The sequence below is a fragment of the Sinohyriopsis cumingii genome, chromosome 13, assembly GCF_028554795.1.
Source record: "Sinohyriopsis cumingii isolate HCF-2022 chromosome 13, ASM2855479v2, whole genome shotgun sequence".
NCBI lineage: Eukaryota > Metazoa > Mollusca > Bivalvia > Unionida > Unionidae > Sinohyriopsis > Sinohyriopsis cumingii.
In genome coordinates this window covers 77,677,224-77,699,537 of record NC_142973.1, presented here as the reverse complement: position 1 = coordinate 77,699,537, position 22,314 = coordinate 77,677,224, and the positions used below count along the sequence as shown (strand labels likewise).

Here is a 22,314-nt window from a genome sequence, read left to right as displayed (position 1 = left end):
GCGTAGCTAAATAAATTTGGTACCGATATTTATCCTCTGCTGGTCTCAGCCATTTCTTGAATTCTCACAAAATTTGGCAGTCCATATGATACTCTTCCACAATAGGCAGTTGATTTATGGGGAAACTAATGCTAACACCCACTCCAGTTAACATAAGGTAACTAACTTTTGCAAGTCTGCTTTGGAGCGAATGCAATCAGAGCATGAATGCTTGAGTGAGTGATTCTTTTCAGACATCTGTATCAATTGCTACATCTTGGCATAACCCAGAAAATATGCAGTCAGAACAACCTTGATCTTTTCCATAAAGTCATTTCTGTTCTGCAAATGATTATGGGTTATGACCTGTATGATACATGCACAACATTGTGACCCCACTAAAACACGATGGCTGGGATCCATAGAACCCAACTGCATTATGTACTGAACCTGTTAAAACCAACCAAGTCAGTTGGCTGAAGAAAATGATGCATGTACCAAATATTTTGGGGGGTGGGTAATAAAAGTGGGTACAAACGTGTGCTTTTGATTAATTGATACCTTGTAAGCTGTCATTTTAAAAATTCTTACAAGAATCTTGGCATGTTTACATGTTATATACTATTGTTAGCAAAAATAGTCACAAGATTTTGGATTTATTTTGTATGTCAGAAGATTACAAACTCCCATGTTAATTTTCATAAAATCAGCTGTTCTTTTGGTGTTTTATCCAAAGTCAACTTCATTTTCAAGTGATAATCATATTTGTACTGTTCTGATGACAATGTTACATAATTTCTTTGGCACCAAGCACAAGGCTATTGATAAGCACAGTTCTCACGAGACTAGCCAACAGAAATTAGTAGATGCATATAGTTTTGATTAAACAAGACTGGGAACCAATGAGACAGATTCATTGGTAAGTGAGAAAGAATGCCAGTACCTTCCCATGGGTTGGTGTTTTTTTTTCTTCACCAAATATACTGGTCACCATGTATAGCCTATCATGTGCTGAAAAATGGCATTAAAGCCACACCTTTTAGCTGCACTCATCATTAAAGAGCAGCAAGGTAAAGACAAGGAGAATTGTTGTTGTTGCATGAGAGGGATCTTAGGTAGAAAGCGGAAGAAGAAAGGATCCACAGAAAAGCCCAGCTCCAAGGAAACAATTGAAGTACAGATCACAAGTGAAACAACTGTAGCAGAGACTGCCACTCATGCATCAGACTTCATAAACACACTAGATACTTCGAAACAGATGTAATCATCCATGGACACAGATGCATCGTCTCCTGACACTGACAGATGTCTACTACTAACATCACAAACGATCACAATTATCATGGTTATCAACCGCCTTCATTTTTAATTCATTTATTATAATACTTAATATTTCACAACTAATGAGCATTAGCATTTGGATTATATATATATTGGTGACAAAACAATACACTCGTAATGTTCTAATTATTGAGGCCGCAAGTTTTAGTGCTGGGGCTTCTCCTTTTTTCAACGACGCTGTCCTGGACTGTAACTTTTAAAATCCTGTGGATAAACCTGGGTAAGAAGAAAGGGTAGGCTTTTTTTCAGGGGTTCCCGTGTCTACAGCAGATTTCCAAAAATAGGGGTTAGCTTTCTTTGGAGAATAAAAATGGTATAAAGTGTTTTTTTAATTGGTGTAACACCCATTACTAAGGTCAATCCATATTTTCTGCCATTTTCACCAACCTCATAGTAAAAAAAATATACTGTTAGGTAAAATGATTCCTTTCTCGAGTAATTTCCAAACCTTCTGGAATATGGAAATGCAATAGGTTGCAACTTGAATATTCTTGAAAATTTCAGTTTCACTTTAACTGTCCTGGAAATCAGTACACATCAAATCTCTAGATTCCACTCACATTTTCATCCTCAGTCAGTCACTTAGCTAACCTACCCATAAACATGGTCACATTTTAGACTGGATTCTTCATAGACCTTGTTGTAATATTTCTTCAGTCTTCATTGGTGTTACACAAACATGCATCAGATCACTTCTGCATCATATGCCATCTCAGTGTATCAGTTCCTAGCCCTCCATCTATGTTTGCTGCTAAGAAAAACCTTTGTACGATACATAGAACCCAACTAATGCATGACATCCAAGCAAACCAAATAACTTCATTACTTCTACAAACCATCCTTCTCAGTTTGCTACAAAGAGAAACCTCCATATGATAAATAGAACCCAACTAATTCATGACATCCAAGCAAGCCAAATAACTTTGTTACCTCCTACAGCAGTACAACTTAATAAGTACTTGTGTTTATTGCTTGACAAACATGTGCCAGCAACCAAGTGCAGAGTATCAGTTCAGAATTGTTATCCATGATATAGTACTGTTAGGGACCAGCTTCATACCACTAAGAAGAATACAGAGAATTTGGCTTCCCAACAGCGTCACTATTCATAGGCAGATCTATAAGGCTGCTAAGAAGAATGTAACAAATGTAGATCATTCAGAAAAATCAACCTTCTAACAGTAATAAGATCACTGAAAGTTCCAGCTGCAAAAATAGCTCTTCAGTTTTACGAACAAGCAAATGTCAAGGAATAAATATACACCACTTACAATGACAAAATTACAGAACAAACACCATGAAATTATAAAACAAAAACATGCTGACAATATATAAGGAAGTAAACCTTAAGTCTTTAAGTCTGTTCTTGTAGACAAATTAGGTGTGTTTAAGGTCCCTCTTGAATGAGATCACAATGTCATGTCTAAAATCAGTGAGAAGTTCACTCCAAATAGCTGGGCTCAGGTACAGAAAAGAACATGTGTGACTTCATTTTAACAGTGGAAACAATGAGAGTAAGAGTGTCAGAAGAGAAGCTTAAGTTTTTAGATGGAGGGGTGTACACATGGGTGAGGTCAGATGGACATATTGGACTGGAGCCAGTAATTTAGCATAGTGAACAGATTTTGTTAAGAGCTGTATACATGGGTAAAATCTCCATACATGCATTGTTTTCAGATTTTCTCATTAACAAAGGAATGGAGTGGTTAAAAAGTCAGAGGTCAAGGTCATGGTTTATTCCTTAGTTACAAGGGCTGCACCTACATTGTTGCAAGTGGTATGATGAATTTATACATTTTTAATGAATAATGCAGTCTGAGTTAATTCACAGATTTTATTGTTGAATAATGCAAACTCAGATAATTCACAGATCATTGGCTGCCAATAATGTTAGCAGTATTACAGGAGCACTAAAATATATGCTCTGGTGGTCAATCACAACTATTTAGTCACAAATCTTTTATACTTGCTGCACATGTGAAAATGTAATTTCACTCTGATTTTATGATTTACATAAATTATTCTTATTTTACTACATCAAAGGCTGCTGTTGATGATCTTTATGATTATCGGGACCATTACCTTGAGAAAAATGGACTGGAAAAGGCGGCACAAAAACCACAAGATGTCCAACAAAAGATGAATGAAGTCCTACAACTACTGGAAGAACTGAAAGGTTAGGCTCATGTTCTTCTTCACACAAATTGTCACCTTAGGGTGTATTAGATTTTCATACAGTGGCAAAGGAATGAAGGGTCTTGAACTCTTCTACATACAAAAGTTATAATCATCACTTCAGGGTGTATTAGATTTTCTTACAGTGGTAAAGGAAACGAGGGTCTTGAAGATACAATGCTTGTTAAAAAAGACATAAATTAAGATGTTGAATTTTCCTTGGAGACCTAGACTTTTTTTGGGGGGGGGGAATTGTTTTTTCATCGAGTTTTGAAGCAAAAAATCTGAAGAGATATAATTTTATTGCATCTAAATTAAAGCAACTAAAATCTGAATTCAGAATAAACCCTTATTCAATTCTGTAACAATCAAGTACAGTCATAATCTTTCAGTTTAATATCAGTAATATGTTACCTGGTGTTATTGCATGGTTTAATATCAGTAATATGTTACATGGTGTTATTGCCTGGTTTAATATCAGTAATATGTTACCTGGTGTTATTGCCTGGTTTAATATCAGTAATATGTTACCTGGTGTTATTGCATGGTTTAATATCAGTAATATGTTACCTGGTGTTATTGCCTGGTTTAATATCAGTAATATGTTACCTGGTGTTATTGCATGGTTTAATATCAGTAATATGTTACATGGTGTTATTGCCTGGTTTAATATCAGTAATATGTTACCTGGTGTTATTGCCTGGTTTAATATCAGTAATATGTTACCTGGTGTTATTGCCTGGTTTAATATCGGTAATATGTTACCTGGTGTTATTGTCTGGTTTAATATCAGTAATATCTTACCAGTTGCTATTGCATGGTTTAATATTAGTAATACATTACCAGTTGTTTTGCATGGTTTAATATCAGTAATACCTTACCAGTTGTTTTGCATGGTTTAATATCAGTAATATGTTACCTGGTGTTATTGCCTGGTTTAATATCAGTAATATGTTACCTGGTGTTATTGCATGGTTTAATATCAGTAATATGTTACCTGGTGTTATTGCATGGTTTAATATCAGTAATATGTTACCTGGTGTTATTGCATGGTTTAATATCAGTAATATGTTACCTGGTGTTATTGCCTGGTTTAATATCAGTAATATGTTACCTGGTGTTATTGCATGGTTTAATATCAGTAATATGTTACATGGTGTTATTGCCTGGTTTAATATCAGTAATATGTTACCTGGTGTTATTGCCTGGTTTAATATCAGTAATATGTTACCTGGTGTTATTGCCTGGTTTAATATCGGTAATATGTTACCTGGTGTTATTGTCTGGTATAATATCAGTAATACCTTACCAGTTGCTTTTGCATGGTTTAATATCAGTAATACCTTACCAGTTGCTATTGCATGGTTTAATATCAGTAATACCTTACCAGTTGCTTTTGCATGGTATAATATCAGTAATACCTTACCAGTTGCTATTACATGGTTTAATATCAGTAATACCTTACCAGTTGCTATTGCATGGTTTAATATCAGTAATACCTTACCAGTTGCTATTACATGGTTTAATATCAGTAATACCTTACCAGTTGCTATTGCATGGTATAATATCAGTAATACCTTACCAGTTGCTTTTGCATGGTATAATATCAGTAATACCTTACCAGTTGCTATTGCATGGTTTAATATCAGTAATACCTTACCAGTTGCTATTGCATGGTATAATATCAGTAATACCTTACCAGTTGCTATTGCATGGTTTAATATCAGTAATACCTTACCAGTTGCTTTTGCATGGTATAATATCAGTAATACCTTACCAGTTGCTATTGCATGGTTTAATATCAGTAATACCTTACCAGTTGCTTTTGCATGGTATAATATCAGTAATACCTTACCAGTTGCTATTGCATGGTTTAATATCAGTAATACCTTACCAGTTGCTATTGCATGGTTTAATATCAGTTGTATATTACTTGTTGCTACTGCATCATTTAATATCATTAATACATTAACTGTTGCTGTTGCATGGTATAATATCAATAATACCTTACCAGTTGCTATTGCATGGTTTAATATCAGTAATACCTTACCAGTTGCTATTGCATGGTTTAATATCAGTAATACCTTACCAGTTGCTATTGCATGGTTTAATATCAGTAATACCTTACCAGTTGCTTTTGCATGGTATAATATCAGTAATACCTTACCAGTTGCTATTGCATGGTTTAATATCAGTAATACCTTACCAGTTGCTTTTGCATGGTATAATATCAGTAATACCTTACCAGTTGCTATTGCATGGTTTAATATCAGTAATACCTTACCAGTTGCTTTTGCATGGTATAATATCAGTAATACCTTACCAGTTGCTATTGCATGGTTTAATATCAGTAATACCTTACCAGTTGCTTTTGCATGGTATAATATCAGTAATACCTTACCAGTTGCTATTGCATGGTTTAATATCAGTAATACCTTACCAGTTGCTATTGCATGGTTTAATATCAGTAATACCTTACCAGTTGCTTTTGCATGGTTTAATATCAGTAATACCTTACCAGTTGCTATTGCATGGTTTAATATCAGTAATACCTTACCAGTTGCTTTTGCATGGTATAATATCAGTAATACCTTACCAGTTGCTATTGCATGGTTTAATATCAGTAATACCTTACCAGTTGCTTTTGCATGGTATAATATCAGTAATACCTTACCAGTTGCTATTACATGGTTTAATATCAGTTGTTGCTACTGCATCATTTAATATCATTAATACATTAACTGTTGCTGTTGCATAGTTTAATTTATTACATAGGCAGAACACTTTACCTATAGTGTGTGCAGTTTAATATTTTTTGATATTATAATATGTGAACTTATCACTTTATATATAATTCAAATTATTTCGAATAAGCCCAAGAAATTCTTGCGCAATATTCTCTTTACTGATTGGCTGCAATCCAGGGAAACTTTCATTACCCTGCCTACTGGAACTTTTGCTTTTAATAGTACTACTAATATTTTGACAGCCATTTTTTAAAAATTGACTGTTCAAAGGGAATTGCAGAAAAAAATCTCATCTGTCTGAATATGGCTCATTTACCCTCACATGGACTCCTTACACCATGTATAGATTATCAGGCACAGAAAAATGGCATCAAACCCCTAATAAGAAGAAGAACAACAACAATGAATAAAATGAATTGGTCAATTGATAGCATGCATGTGGAAAGAGGTGGGGGGGTGTACCTGTAACATGGTATTCAACCTATATACAGAAGCAGTTTTTATATTAACTTATAGGAGTAAATAAACTCACCTCTGTTCACAGAAGAATGTGGACATAAACCAGGCTCCAAACTGAAAGGACATTAGCCAACCAGAGCGTGTTTACACTATAATATATAGCTCTTATCGTGTGATGCAGTTCTGAATTTGTCCATGTCTACTATACTTTACTGTTCCAAATCGAATAATGCAAATATCTGGTCACAGATACATTACTATAAATCTGGAATATCTGCATCCATAATTATCCCTTCAAATATACAACAATTTGAATGCTTAGAAATGAAACGTATTGTGACAAACTCTTGCTGTCAAAGATTTCTCTATGCGACATCATACTGGACTTGCATATACATTTGGGCCATTTACTGTGATGGTAAGCATGCTATCAATAAAACCATGACAAGGAATTTCTATGGGCAACCAAAATTTAGCCATGGTCTTTGAAAGGCCTCCATAGGTGACTATGTCACAGGGTTTTGTTGGGTCAATGAATGTCATGGTGCTGTTACAGCAATGTCTAAAAGATAAAGTGTGGTTAAATGGTGGCACAAGAAAGCCTCCTGGGATGCCCACCCCATTTACGAGATGTAAAAGGACAGAATGTTGTCCTTTTTGTTCTCTTTAGTTAGACCATGGCAGGGAACTTGTTAAAAACAGATGTGCATGAAGAAGGGGACTTCCTCTTCTTTGTCTTATTTTTCAGGGTTTTCCAACACTTGGTGCCTCATGCCATTTCTTTTCTTCATGAACCAGGTTTTTTGCAAAATCAGCTTCTGGCAGCAGCTTCGGTGCCAGTACAGATCCCCTGTCTCAGTGCTGGAGATGATCCAAATGACTTTATTGAACCTTTAGAGCATTATGTTTCTATTTGGCAGCTTTCAAATTGAGGAGAAAGGGTAGGAATGGTGGAATTTCATAACATCAAGAGAGCGTTTCAGTCCCTTACTGAGAGGGACCCCTCATTCAGACAAATTGAATCCCATGAGGCATGGTCCTGCCTGGCTCATTTGCCTTTGACGCTGTGATGAAAGCCACATTTTATTAATCTCACACTACCTTTCTCCTTAGCCCTTTTGGTACATGAAAGTGAAGGCTTTTTAGTCTGTAGAGTCCCTGTTGTGACCCAGACAGATACCATATGATGGTATTTCCTTGTTTATCCTATTGAGTATTGGGGGTCATAGACTCCCATCAAATTAGCAAATTCAACTTTGCAATAGCATCATGTAATGTATTAATGATATTAAACAATTTTGGGGATGGTAAGCTGTTCAGTAAAGACAGATAAGTATTAAATCGTCAAAGTTTGTACCTCCCCACCCTCAGAAAAATACATTGTTACCAGAACAGATGTTGTACATTTCCAGACATAAAAATCATTTTTCCAATAATTCTTACGAAGATATAATGCCCCAGAACAGCATAGCTAGCCCCTAGGATGATCCCAGACTCTTCTGTAAATTTTTGCTTCTTTAAAATTGTAAAATTTAATATCCTTAACTTTCTCCTCATAGAAGTGTTGAACACGGATCACTTTATTAGGTGTAAAAGGATTAATGATATATATTTGTAAGCATGACACCAGGCTTTAAGGAAATTAAAATTATTTTTTCTAGGAATTGATTTTAGTTTTTATTGTCGTGTTTTCTATCCATATTTCTTTGTCACAGAAAGAAAGATTCAAGATGTGATTTTTTTGTATGCTTGCTTATTTGTTTTACTGAAGATTAGTCTATCACACACACACACACACACACACACACACATCAGCACAATGTGGATTACAGGTTGATGTGACCCATATAAACGAGAGTACAAAAGTATGACAGAAGGCTAGTTTGTGAATTTATCCATTGTATTTCAGATGGCATTAAAAACAAAGCCGAGTTCTGCATGCTGAAGGGGAAGGTCCTGAATGTTCAATCTCAGTATGACTCTCAAGCAGAAGAGTGTCTCTCTAAAGCCATCAAACTGGATCCCAAACTTGTTGAAGCCTGGAACAATCTCGGAGAATGTTATTGGAAAAAGGGGGAGATCCCTTCTGCCAAAAACTGCTTTACTGGGGCTCTTACACATGTAAGCCTTAGACAGGGTTCCCATGCTACCAAGGAAATCGGGGAAAAGTCAGGAGAAATGATAATTTTTTCCTGACTGTGAAAAGTCCTTGAATTTTTTTAAATATTTGATGAAAATCGAGAAAAACCTGGGAAATTTCTGCCACCACTTGATGCCAGAAACAATTATGTAATTGATTCGTAACTTAACTGATCCTGAGTTTGTTTGGTTGCTTGCCATAAACAAATTTGTTGAGTCAATCCAAAATTCAGTGCATTACATTTGTGTAGTAGATTTTTTCCACAGATGGCTTGAATATCCTTATTTTTCCTTACAATGCCATGGAAGGTATGAAAACCAGTCTAGCATCAGAAGAGGCCAACATGGTGGCGGCAAAACTTAGACGCTTACCAGATGGCCGTTGTTAAATTGAGTCATACCTGTATGAAATCGATGTATGAAATTATTTATTGTCTCAGAAATTGAGAGTATTTAAATCTTTATGTCAGTAATCTGTTGGCATTTGTGAAATTTGACCTGGTACTCAGATTTCCATTGCTAGTTGCATGAGTACAGAAATCTCACAACCCACATTTTCAAATGTTGTAGAAAAAAAGCATGAAATAAAAATTGTATACCAGTTGTAAGAAAAATACAAAAACAAAAGAACACAAAATTCTCTATCTGTATATATAATTCAATGACAACTTCTGGGGTTTTGTTGTATCATGTGACCACCACATTTTTGCACTTTCTCTTTGATGAATCTGACTGGCCAGATTGCAGTACTGGTTTTTTGTCATTTTTCTCTAAATAAATACATTGAGAATTATGTTCTTTTTAGTTTTTACAAAACATATCAGACTTTAATATGATTGAATTTTTTTTACAACAACGTTAAAATGGAGTTTGTTGTTGATATCACATGACTGTTGGACTTCGATGAAGTTGTTTGAGATTTGTGAAGTCATGTGACTAGTGATGCAAATGGCAACTACAAGGTCAGGTTTCATCTATGCTGTAGTTTCATCTGGTCTGTCAACAGATTAAAGACATAACAATTATAATACTTGGCATATCTGAGAAAATAATAATTTTCCTATTGATTTCATGCAGGTGGAAGTCGTTATCGTTTACATTTTCTATGCCCGCTGGCAAGCAACTACCATATGCCACTACCGCATAGTGGCGGCAAATTCTAAATTTTCTATTTGCAATTGCTCTGACCCCACATCCCAACCTAAATGTCCATGTGAAAAATGAGGTAGAATATTCAGAGGAAACCCATATTAGAAAACAAGCTGCTATTTGTTGTGAGCCAAATTTTTTGTCCAAAATGTCGGATCTCTGAGCTGAACATTGGTACGAAACTATTACACAGTGGCATGTATCTTAAAACATTGGTTTCAGATCTTAAATAGAACAGAAAAATGGGAAATTGTCATCTCTTGTATGTGTGTATATATATATATATATATATATATATATATATATATATATATATTAGAAATCGATACTAGCTTGATTTTACAGAAAAGTCTGACCTTGTTTATGCAACAATACAGTATATAATTTTGAAGGTCTTTTCTCAAAATTTTGATCAACCCTTATGTAAGTTTTTTTAAATGAATAATTTTAATCAAATCGTCTTAAGGAGTTTAGGTTGTTTGAAAAATTTTGTTTGGGATTTTATTGGCATATATAAATCCAGGGTTAAACTTTTTTGTTACAAGATAAGATTATAATACCTTGCTTTTGTTGTTTTGCTTTTCATAATGCAATAGGAAATGTTTAATTCTTATAACATACATATATATTGCTATAGCATTCTTTACAATCAATGGTTTGAAAGGAAACAAAACTAATTTATGTTCATTATGTTGTTTCCACATAGCAGCATAAAGCATGGCAGCAAATTAAAGTTAGAAATTTTATTCTGCACATTGAAATGACATTTTTTGGTTTTGTGCATGATCATCTTTTCTGATTTGGAGAGTCTTGAAAGATAAATGTCATTAGATTTAAAAATGCATATTTTATAATCTAAAATGTATTTAAATTCCATTCGGTAATGGTCATATGTGAACCTTTAATATTTTTATTTAATCCTGGAAAAAAACCTGGAAATGAACTGGAAATTATCTTTAGAAAAGCGTAAGAACCATGCTCAGAGTAATGGAATTGTATTTCTTTCAAAACTTGCCAACTTTTACAGTTTTATAAACAAATCAGTCGAGATTAATATATTTGAAAGGAAAGGTAACATTTTATTTTATCATCATTTTTCACTTTCTGCATCACTTTCACTTTGTATAAAAGATTAAAATCATCAAATAAAAAACCCAGAATTAGAAAATCATTTCAAAATGAAAAGGGAATTGCAGAATTTTAATAATCAATATGTAAGTCACTATTAAATATGAATGATTGTGAACATTGTTATATCATGTCAGTAGGTTTGAGAAACAAGTAATTGTTTGCAGGTTTAATTGTACCTGGTCCGAAAAGTACATTAATGCATTTGAAAATATAGTTTGTATACACTTGAGAAATTCATGCTATGGATACATTCAGAGATAAAATTGTATGGGTACATTCATGCAGTATATACATTTAGAGATAAAATTGCATGGGTACATTCAAGCAGTAGATACATTTAGAGATAAAATTGTGTGGATACATTCATGCAGTAAGATACATTAAGAGATAAAATTGTATGGGTACATTCATGCAATAGATACATTTAGAGATTAAAAAAAATATGGGTACATTCATACAGTAAGATACATTTAGAGATAAAATTGTATGGGTACATTCATGCAGTAAGATACATTTAGAGATAAAATTGTATGGGTACATTCATACAGTAAGATACATTTTGAGATAAAATTACATGGGTAATTTTTTAAATACATTGGAATAAGCTTCTTAACACTTTCTAATTCTTGAAGCAGTAATTAATGGATTGAAGCACTAGCTACAGTACATCCTTCTTAATCTTGTGACTTTCAGTCAAAGAATAAATTTTCACTGCGAAGCTTGTCAATGGTGTTGCGGCAGCTGAGTGGCAGCCCGGCGGAGAGGGCAAAACTGACAGAAGAGAGTGTAGAGAAGGCCAGAGAGGCTGTACAGCTAGACATCACTGATGGGGAGTCATGGTGTAGGGCAATTATGTACTTGTTATTTGTTACCTGTTTTGGTCTCACCTGCAAGCCATAGCCAATACATAGGTACTACTTTTCTGATCGCATTGTTGCAGACTTACAGAAAAATCAGATGTGTCAGACCTTAAGAAATTTGGCATGTCTGGCAAAAGTTACTGTTAAACAGAACCTTTTGTCTGGTACACCGGAAGCCTGATAATCTTATAATGAATACCTGTGTAGCACAAAAAGAAACAATAACAATAAAAAGGTCTAAGGCTTCATAAAAGTCCTACATTTTGCAAAATTAGATTATTTTAGCTCTGTTTCTTAAATTGCCATTTCAAGACAGTTGGCAGTAATTGTTATCATGTATGGGAATTCCGTTTCTGCAGGGATCCCCTATTTTCATTTACAGAAAAAATGGTGATAATTTCCTATTTAATCTCCTATGCAAGGCATGATGCATTTAGGAAGTATGTGTGTAGTTAATTGCACATCAGCACAGTTCTGAATATATTCTACCTAGCAAAAGCTCATTTGCAAAAATAGCAAAATTAAACACCTTGGGCAGAATCTCTGAGAAGACATATCTCCAACTTAAAGTAAATATCCACAGAGACAAAAGATGAAAGGTTAAGATGCTGCGAAAGCTCTCCAAAAGGCAGAAGCAAAAGCAAGGAAGGGTAAAATCCTTAAAATGTTTTGTCGGAATATTATAAATTTTACCTAATAACTCACAAAGTAATAACATCCAAAGGTCTTTATGTTATCTTTGTGAGTGATTAGGAAACACTTTACACATTAATAAATACCCAACTATGATCATTTAGTCCTTATAATTCCAGTTTTCTTCCTTTCTGACCTCATAGCAGCAGATTTCATGAACAAAGCATTCATCTTTGCTAGCCAAGAGTCATCAACTGTTATATTGTAATAAAGGGCAAACTGTTAGAGCAGGTCATGCCAGTGGTCTAAGGAAATTGGTATGATTATTTCTTTTTTTAAAGTTTGGGCTGTTTAAACCAGGCTATTCCTTTTACTTTTTCAATGTTACACTTGCTTATGGCACATGTTTAAGTGTTTGTTGTTTTTTTTTCTTTCTAGACATTACAATCTTTTAAAACAAAACAATGTCCATTTTTAGTGTGTTCCCTTGCTCATCATATGACCCTGACCTTTAATAGCTGGTGGAACATATTGTTGAAGTGAAATACAGTAATTTCTGAAGATTGACTTGTAAGCCTGCCATATGCTTTGGTAAAAGGGATGCGTGTTGGACTGCATGAAGGATTGTGCAGTTGCAATCATTTAACTTCTATTGGGTGATTTTAATTATGGGTTGTAAATTTTTATTGGAAATCACACTGGAGGTGGGCATCTTATTATTATGGTGTAAGGCATTGGTATAGATCAAGCTTCACATAAAATGACATGGAAACAGGGAACCAAAAGTAGTCATAAGAATTTACCTATATGTAAAAACCTCTAGATCAGTATCCAATCAGATCACAGAAAACTAAGTCAATTCATCACAGTTGGAATTATTTTTATGTAAACGGTCATTTATAAAAGTGCAAGACCTCATTTGAAATACTTTCACAGGATGCATGTCACGGCATATTGACAAAACATATCTTGTGCTGAGAGTGACAATGAAATCTGTAATTACCATTGTATCTAAATTGTGGAGCACATCCAGTAGTCCATGTAATTAGCATTGTACCTTAATTGTGGAGCACATCCAACAGTCCATGTAATTAGCATCATACCTTAATTGTGGAGCACATCCAACAGTCCATGTAATTAGCATTGTACCTTAATTGTGGAGCACATCCAACCGTCCATGTAATTAGCATTGTACCTTAATTGTGGAGCACATCCAACAGTCCATGTAATTAGCATCATACCTTAATTGTGGAGCACATCCAACAGTCCATGTAATTAGCATTGTACCTTAATTGTGGAGCACATCCAACAGTCCATGTAATTAGCATCATACCTAAATTGTGGATCACATCCAATAGTCCATGTAATTAGCATTGAACCTAACTTGTGGAACACATCCAGTAGTTGATGTAATTACCATGAATATGCCTTAGGTGTGGAGCACATCCAACAATCCATGTAATTAGCATTGTACCTTAATTGTGGAGCACATCCAGTAGTTGTATTCAGTGGTGTATTTAGGAAGACTAAGCGTCAGTGAGTTCTAATATTGTTTAAAAAAAACATCATGAAACATTAATCTGATGGAGAAAATTGCTGAAGAATCCACATGATTGAATTTAGATTTTTCTATTTTCAAGTCCAAGTTAAGCACGGTATCAGTAATGTGAATTCTTAAGATAATAATTCCAATATGTAAGATTTCTTAAAAGCATATAATTCCAATATTAGGAATTCTTAAAAGAGTATAATTACAATATGTGAGAATTCTTACAAGTGTATAATTTCAGTATGTAAGAATTCTTAAAAGAATAATTCCAATATGTAAGATTTCTTAAAGAGTAAGTCCAGTAGTTAAGAATTCTTAAAAGGGTAATTCTAATATGTATGAGTTCTTAAAAGAGTATAATTCCAATGTGTAAAAATTCTTTAAAGAGTAATTCCAGTATTAAGAATTCTTAAAAGAGTTATTTCTATATGTAACAATTCTTAAAAGAGCAATTCTTATATGTAAAAATTCTTAAAAGAGTAATTCCAATATATAAGAATTCTTAAATGAGTATAATTCCAATATGTAAGAATTCTTAGAAGAGTATAATTTCAATATGTAAGAATTCTTAAGAGTAATTCCAATATGTAAGCATTCTTAAGAGTAATTCCAGTATGTAAGAATTCTTAAGAATTATTCCTATATGTAAGAATTCTTAAAAGAGTAATTCTTATATGTAAGAATTCTTAAAAGAGTAATTCCAATATATAAGAATTCTTAAAAGAGTAAAATTCCAATATGTAAGAATTCTTTAAAGAGTAATTCCTATATGCATGAACAAACTAAGTAAATATTTATTTATTTACTTAGTACAAGTTATTACTTCACAGTGCTCTTTTTTGGGTTCAGTCAGTTTGGTGTTATTGAATTTATGAAGTAATTAAGCTAATTAGATTCGATTCTACAAGGGAATGTTACACATGTTATCTGCTACTAAGTTTTTAATCTTCTCAAAATTATTATTATTATTATTATTATTATTATTATTACAACTGTTGTTTTAATTTGTACATGCATTTTGTAATAGAACATGTTAGCATAATCATATGAAAATAAGATAAACACTAGGATCCAATTAAACTCCAAATATTTATCACATATTGTACAGATCAAAGTAACTATGAAGAACTTACATAAGTTATCCAGTTTATCAATAGGGCAAGAAACCTACCCAAAGTTATTATACCTGCACTTTGATGGATATATTTTTGGGTCATTAGTGCATCTTTCAGAAGATTTTCAATGTAACATGAACTGCATCCACAATGATTAGGAGTGAGCTTTTTGTAAAAAAAATTTAAAACAAGGATGCATTGATGACAACGCAGGTTATGGACCTTGGATGCAGCCCCTGGGGTGGGGTGGGGTGTGAAATTTTTTAACTGAAGTTTATGCAGAAGAGGGTCGTTGTTGGTTTGGTGTTTTATTAGAATGAGTTCATCTCATATCCTGGATGCACCTCTTTTGGAGACAGGAGTTGGTATGGTGTTTCATCAGGATAAGTTCATCTTAAAGGGAGATAGGAGTTGGTATCGTGTGTTCTTTTGTATGTGATTTAATTTTGTTTAATCATGTAAAGGTAAAATAAGACACATCCACCATATCTATTTTATATTTGAATAACAAAATTGTCATGGACAACTCATAAAAATTACATAATTGCTTACAAAATGAAACTGCAATAGCAAGGTTAGACTAGCAAACCTGTAATAGTTACATCCATAAAAATTTGCCACCCTTGCTTAGCTACTTATATGATACATATGCTTGTACTTTTCAGTGATTCTAGGGAATGCCTACCTGTCTATGTTCTTCATGGTGGGTCAGAACCCTAAGTTTCTCAAACAAGCTATGAGTGCTTACTCCCAGGCAGTAAGTATGTTTGTCTTTCCATTAATGACAATTCTTTTTACATGATGTCATATTCTGATTTCTTTGCAACAAATTACAGTCCAGGCTTGTTAATCTACTTCCGTTTCTGTCACCATTGTGTTCATACAGCATCCTTATAAAATTCTTTTTCTGGATCCCAAAGATGCCTTGAGGGAATATATTTCTTTATTCTTTTAAGTGACTTGTTCATTTTGAAATCCTTGTTTATGTGTTTAAAATGACAGTTGGGGTGGTGGATAAAACAAAAATGCCCAGATTCATTGGGTTTCAGTGTAATTGCTTACGAGTCATTTAGAATTGTTTTATTATCTAAGAGGTTGATTCAAAAATCTAAATAGGTGTGGTTTAAGATGGATAAACTAGACTAGGCTTTATTATGAAAGGACAATTGACAGACAAAATTACACTTAGTACAGCTGACAAATGTTTTCAAAACTCCATTTGTCACAGTGTGGGACTTAATCCCCACCACTGTTCCACAATGAAGGGATAACTACCTATAAATCACCACCATGCCTCAGCAAGCATGCTGATGGCAACTCCACTAAGGAGAAGCTGGTCGACTTTACTGATATATGAACAACCAATGAATGAAAACTGTCCGTGGAAAGCTTGCAACATCACTGATGATTTACAATCATTTCGAGAATTTGTCATCTGTATTTCAACCTTATATTTGTTCGGTACAAACCCAATTTCAGAAGTCTTGTATATTCATTATATTTAGGAACGGTGGATCAACTTGTTTGCAATAAGTTTGCACCTTTACATTATGCAGAGAAATCGGAATGTACTTAAGCACTGACTTGATGAATGGCACACCATGTTGAGCTTCTCTTGAGCAGTATAAATTTATCCTACTGTTTAAACATGAAAAATAATCATATGAGGTAGGAACAGTTAAATTCCAGATGGTAACTGCTTCTATTTTTAAAGAACAAACAGAAACACTGAATTCTATCACACAATGCTGTCTGACTTGGCATCAAAAGATGTTAAAATTTCAGTTTGGAAAGGTTAATAATTGTAATTAATCTGAACTTATTGTTGAAATGAATAGTAATGTGGTAAATCGTCAAATCTTAGATATTCAGATATTTTATTTTCCAACAAATTTAGGGCATTCTGTATGGATAATATATGTTTGCTGTTTTGTGTAAGGGGAAAATATAAAAACAAAATTTGTTATCATTTGAAACAAATATTAGATCATATGGAAATGATGTGCCAATAATGTACTCATAATATAGATCTAATTCTTATAATTATTTTGATGCAGATATTAAAGTTTGCAGTTTCATGTTTGTGACTGTTGGAGCATTTGGATATTGAGACTCAAAAAAATGCAACTAATTTTTGTTAAAATAGATTTTGTGCAGTGTTTCTGTATGTGATATATTGTATATATGGGGGTGATGTTAACACTGCATCACTAGGTATATGAACTTCTACAGTGAAGTCACCGGCTAGGGCAGAAGGTCTCTATTGATCAACTGCCAAGTGTTTAGGACCAGGGCACACCATATGTATTAGTGGACTGTGGCTGTGGCCGATTAGTTTGAAATAGCAGGGAAGGCAGATCTCTTCAGCCATGTTTGGCCATCTGCCTAGGAGAGGGAAACTCCGATATAAAACCTACGGCCTGCGGACCTTGCTGGTAACATTCTGGCATAGGTTTCATAGTCAAGGACTCAATCGCCACCAAGTTAACAAACGTTCCCACTGGTCACGCTGACCGCATCATGTCCATGCTTCTCCAATTAGGGAACCAACAATACGCCACACTCTTAAGTGATATGCTCCAACACTCCAGGCAGATCCTTCTGAAAAGGATAAATTCTACACTGACCTGCGCAGACTTCTCAAGAGCGTCCTAGAGAGCGACAAAAAAATCATCCTCAGAGATTTCAGAGTCAGAGTGGGCCAAGACTCAGAAGCCTGGAAATGCGTTCTTGGGAAACATGGCGTCTGTGGCAGCAATGACAATGGGCACCTGCTTCTTGAATTTTGCGCAGAACTACAGCTCAGCATCACAAACACCGTATTTCAGCAGAAAGACAGCCTGAAAAAGATCTGGATGCATCCTAGATCAAAACACTGGCACCTAATTGATTGCATCATAGTATGCCAGAGGGATTTAAAAGATGTCCTTTATACCAGAGTGATGCCCAGTGCAGATTGCCACACAGATCATCTTCTTGTCCGATGCTAGCTCGACTTTCACTTCAAGCCCAGGTCCAGACAACAAGGAGGCACCCCAAGAAGGAAGCTCCAGGTCAAAAACCTGTTGTCTGCAGACGTCAAGGCAGATTTTCAAGAGAGCCTGCAGTCTAGACCTGAAGAACCTAATTTTCCACCACATCTACCTCCAGAAGAGATGTGGAATCATATCAAGGCTGCCATTCTGCAAACCTCAGAAGAAATCCTTTGATTCACCGCTAAGAAAAACAAAGACTTGTTTGATGAAAACAACCAAGAAATCCAAGAACTGCTTACCAAAAAGAGATCAGCATACCAAGCCCACCTTGCTCAACCATCCTGTCCATAGAAGAAAGCAGCCTTCCACCTTATCTGCAGCTCCCTCCAGTGCAGACTCAGAGACATACAAAATGAATGGTGGACAAAGCTTGCAGAAAGAACCCAGCTGTACGCTGATATTGGTGACTACAAGGGATTCTATGAAGTGTTGAAAGCAGTATATGGCCAAATACAGAGTCCCCTACAGAGTGCAGATGGCTAAGAGCTACTCACTGACAGGGATTCTATCCCGAACTGCTGCTCAGAGCACTCGCACACCCTCTTAAGCACTAGCCGCAGAGTCCAGGAGGCAGCTGTTGACCACATCCCACAACAGCCACCAAGGATGGAACTCAATGAGGCACCCACGCTGCAAGAAAATGTAAAAGCCATAAAACAGCTGAAAACTGGAAAGGCTGCAGGAAAAGATGGTATCCAACCAGAGATATGGAAGAGAGGAGGCCAGCATTGCACACCAAACTTTGTTTGCTGCTGGGACAGATTAAAAATTCCACAAGACCTCCGAGATGCAGTCATCATCACATTGTACAAAAACAAGGGGGAAAAGTCTGACTGCTCAAACTACTGTGGGATAACTCTGCTCTCCATTACAGGCAAAATCCTTGCTAGAGTATTGCTGAACAGACTGGGGCCCACCGTTGCAGAAGAACATGCTCCAGAGAGTTCATGCTGCTTCAGAGCCAACAGGGGCACAACTGACATGGTGTTCATCCTGAGACAAATCCAGGAGAAATGCCAAGAGCAAAACAAAGGACTGTCCATAACATTTGTGGACCTGACAAAGGCATTTGACACGGTGAGCAGAACTGGACTGTGGAAAATCCTTGAAAAGCTCAGCTATCCTCCAAAGTTCCTTACTGTGGTCATCCAGTTACATGAAGGCCGGCTTGGTCAGGCCAGAAACAATAACGACTTGTCACAGACCTTCCCCATCGCAAATGGCATGAAACAGGGCTATGTTTTAGCCCCCACATTGTTCTCAATCATCTTCAGTGTCATGCTGCAAATAGCAACAGAAGACTTTGATGACGAAGATGGCATCTATATCTGATTTTGTGCTGATGGCAACCTCTTCAACTTAAGGTGACTTCAGGCCCACTCCAAGACCTTGGAAAAACTGATTAGAGAACTTCTCTTTGCAGACAGCGACACCCTTGTTGCCCACATGGAAGCCGCCTTAAAGCACGCAACATCCTGCTTTGCAGAAGCTTGCCAGCTCTTTGGTCTTGAGGTCAGCTTAAAGAAAACTGAGGTACTTCACCAACCTGCACCCAAGGAAGAGTACTGGCCACCAAGCATCTTCATTGACCAGAGCTGAAAGTAGTCCACCAGTTCACCTACCTGGGCTGGGTGATTTCTGATGCCAAGATTGACAAAGAAATAGACAACAGACTAGCCAAGACAAACAGCACCTTCAGCAGACTCTACAAATGAGTGTGGTACAATGTCAGTTGCAAGAGAGATACAAAGATCAGCATCAACAGAGCTGTCATACTGACCACCCTCCTATATGGCGCTAAATCCTGGGTTACCTACAGCTGCCACCTTCGCTTCCTTGAACGCTTCCATCAGTGCTGCCTCCACACCATCCTCAACATCCACTGGAGTGACTTCATCACCAACACTAAAGTCCTCAAACAAGCAAGGATCACGAGCGTTGAGGCCATGCTTATGAAGATACAGCTATGCTGGGGAGGGCATATCTCCAGGATGGAGGATCAACGCCTACCAAAGATTGCACTGTATGGTGAGCTGTCCACTGGCCACCGTGATAGAGTGGCACCTCGAAAGAGATATAAAGACTCCTTGAAAAAGACCCTCACCACTGTGCCATCGATCACCGCTAATGGGTACCACAAGCTCTGACCATGAAAGCTGGCAATATACAGTTCACTGGGCCACTGCCACTTTTGAACAAAACAGATGGGCCAGCTTGGAGGAAAAAAGATGCAAAAGATAAAAACCATGTAGCATCGGCAGCACCCACTACAACCCAGACATTCCCCAGCAGCCTCTCTGGACAGACATGCTTGTGATGTATTGGGCTCATCAGCCACCAGCACGTGTACAGTAGATGTAGACATCCCCCTTCCTAAATCTTCGCAAGCGAAGTCAAGCCAACAACAACAATATTGTATTTCAGCTAGTTACTGTGGCTGAGTGGATAAGCTGTGTGACTTGGATAGCACAGTGTTAATTTTAATACCACGTATGAGATTTTCCAGATTTCAGTTTGTGTACCTTGTAGATTTATAATCTGTCATTTTTTAAGACGTAATTCTGAAGATTGCCTAAAAATATCAGTAGGTCATAGGCATTGAAAAAGTAAAATATGGTTAGCATTGATAAGCATTTTAGTGTTTTTTCAAACTACAACTAGTGAAAAATTCTTGAAACATAATCAGAATCATTAAAACTTTCAGAGCAGGAACATCATTTTGGCTTGGTGCGAACATTGATGCCACTAATTGAAGAAAGCTCGGAAGTCAGAGAATGCTTAATCTGTTACCAAGGTGTGTGTAAAAATGTTTTTTTTTGTTATGTGAAACTTTTTACACTAACCCAAACGGCTGAGTTTGAAACTGACTCGTTACTTTGGAAACAAGTATCTCCAGGTTTGAAATTGAGTTTAGACCCAATACTTTGGAAACAAGCATGAACAGGTTTGAAACTGACCATCGACTCAATACACCAACATAGATCATTTTTCTCATTCAATTTTTCCATTTAGATTAAAAACAACCAGCACTTTTGCAGTATAGTCAGCACATTCAATGCAGACAGTATTCATCATGTGCTATTATTGCCTCACATTTTTATATAGCTCATCCAAACTTGTACTGTTTTATGAAAAATGAGGAAAGGTGAATGAACCATGCTGATTGGTAAGTGCTGGTGTTTTAATTTGCAATTGCATTATTATATTTGATTCAGCTTGGGTGGATCAGGGATGTTTGACAAAGTTAAAAGAAACCAGGTTTGACTTAACACCTTTCTGGTTATTACCAAATTTGCTGTAGTTGTTGAGAGAATTTGGATTTTTTGTGGCCAGTGATGTGTATATCTTGTGTCAGGAACAATGTTTTCTGTTAGATTCTGACAGAAATATTTTCTCCTGCTGTTTTTTGTAATATGATCAGAAGTCAACTTGGGCAAGTTTGTTTTAACTGCCTTTTTACTTCATTAAGGTACTTGGCTTTCTTTCCCCACTGGTGCCCATAAAACTCCATTGCTCACTTGGCCTGGGTGCATCCACATATGCTACATGGGCAAGGTTGAGGATTGTCAGGTTATCAGAATCACTGGGATGTTTGTTCTTATAACATCTGTTGTTGTTTGATTTTAAAACAACTCTGTCAGACACAGAAGAAGACAACAAAGGTTTCTTCCCTTGAAAAGTAGTTTGTAGCGCATGGACACCATGATGGAGACTGAGATAAGAAAAGTAAGGTCAGCAGATCAGCTTGATTTCCACGTCGGTGAGAAATTTTCAAGCCTACCAAAGATAAAGACTGTCAATTTGTACTTGTTATTCTTTTTTCTTGACAAATTGTTTCTTTCGATTTTTGCAACTATGATTTCAACAAGTTTAATCCTGTTTAATATTAAATTAATTTTGTTATGGATGCCAGTATTTTGTTGGTTCTCCTACCTATTTGATACTCTAATAAAGGATTTTTTTCTTCTGAATGCTTGTATAGTCACTTAGTATATCATTCCA

General features: G+C 35.7%; 1 protein-coding gene across 2 annotated transcripts in view; it reads left to right on the top strand.

Annotated features, from left to right (window-relative positions):
- LOC149785858 (tetratricopeptide repeat protein 5-like) overlaps positions 1-22,314 on the top strand; it is a 59,531-nt gene that overhangs the window by 1,469 nt on the left and 35,748 nt on the right. For both annotated transcript variants that reach the window (XM_089979826.1, XM_089979825.1), the window contains exons 2-5: positions 3,364-3,496; positions 8,611-8,822; positions 11,814-11,961; positions 15,943-16,034. In XM_089979826.1, coding sequence (XP_089835952.1) covers positions 3,460-3,496; positions 8,611-8,822; positions 11,814-11,961; positions 15,943-16,034 — 489 coding nt within the window. In that variant the 5' untranslated portion in view covers positions 3,364-3,459. The remainder of the gene's footprint in view (positions 1-3,363; positions 3,497-8,610; positions 8,823-11,813; positions 11,962-15,942; positions 16,035-22,314) is intronic.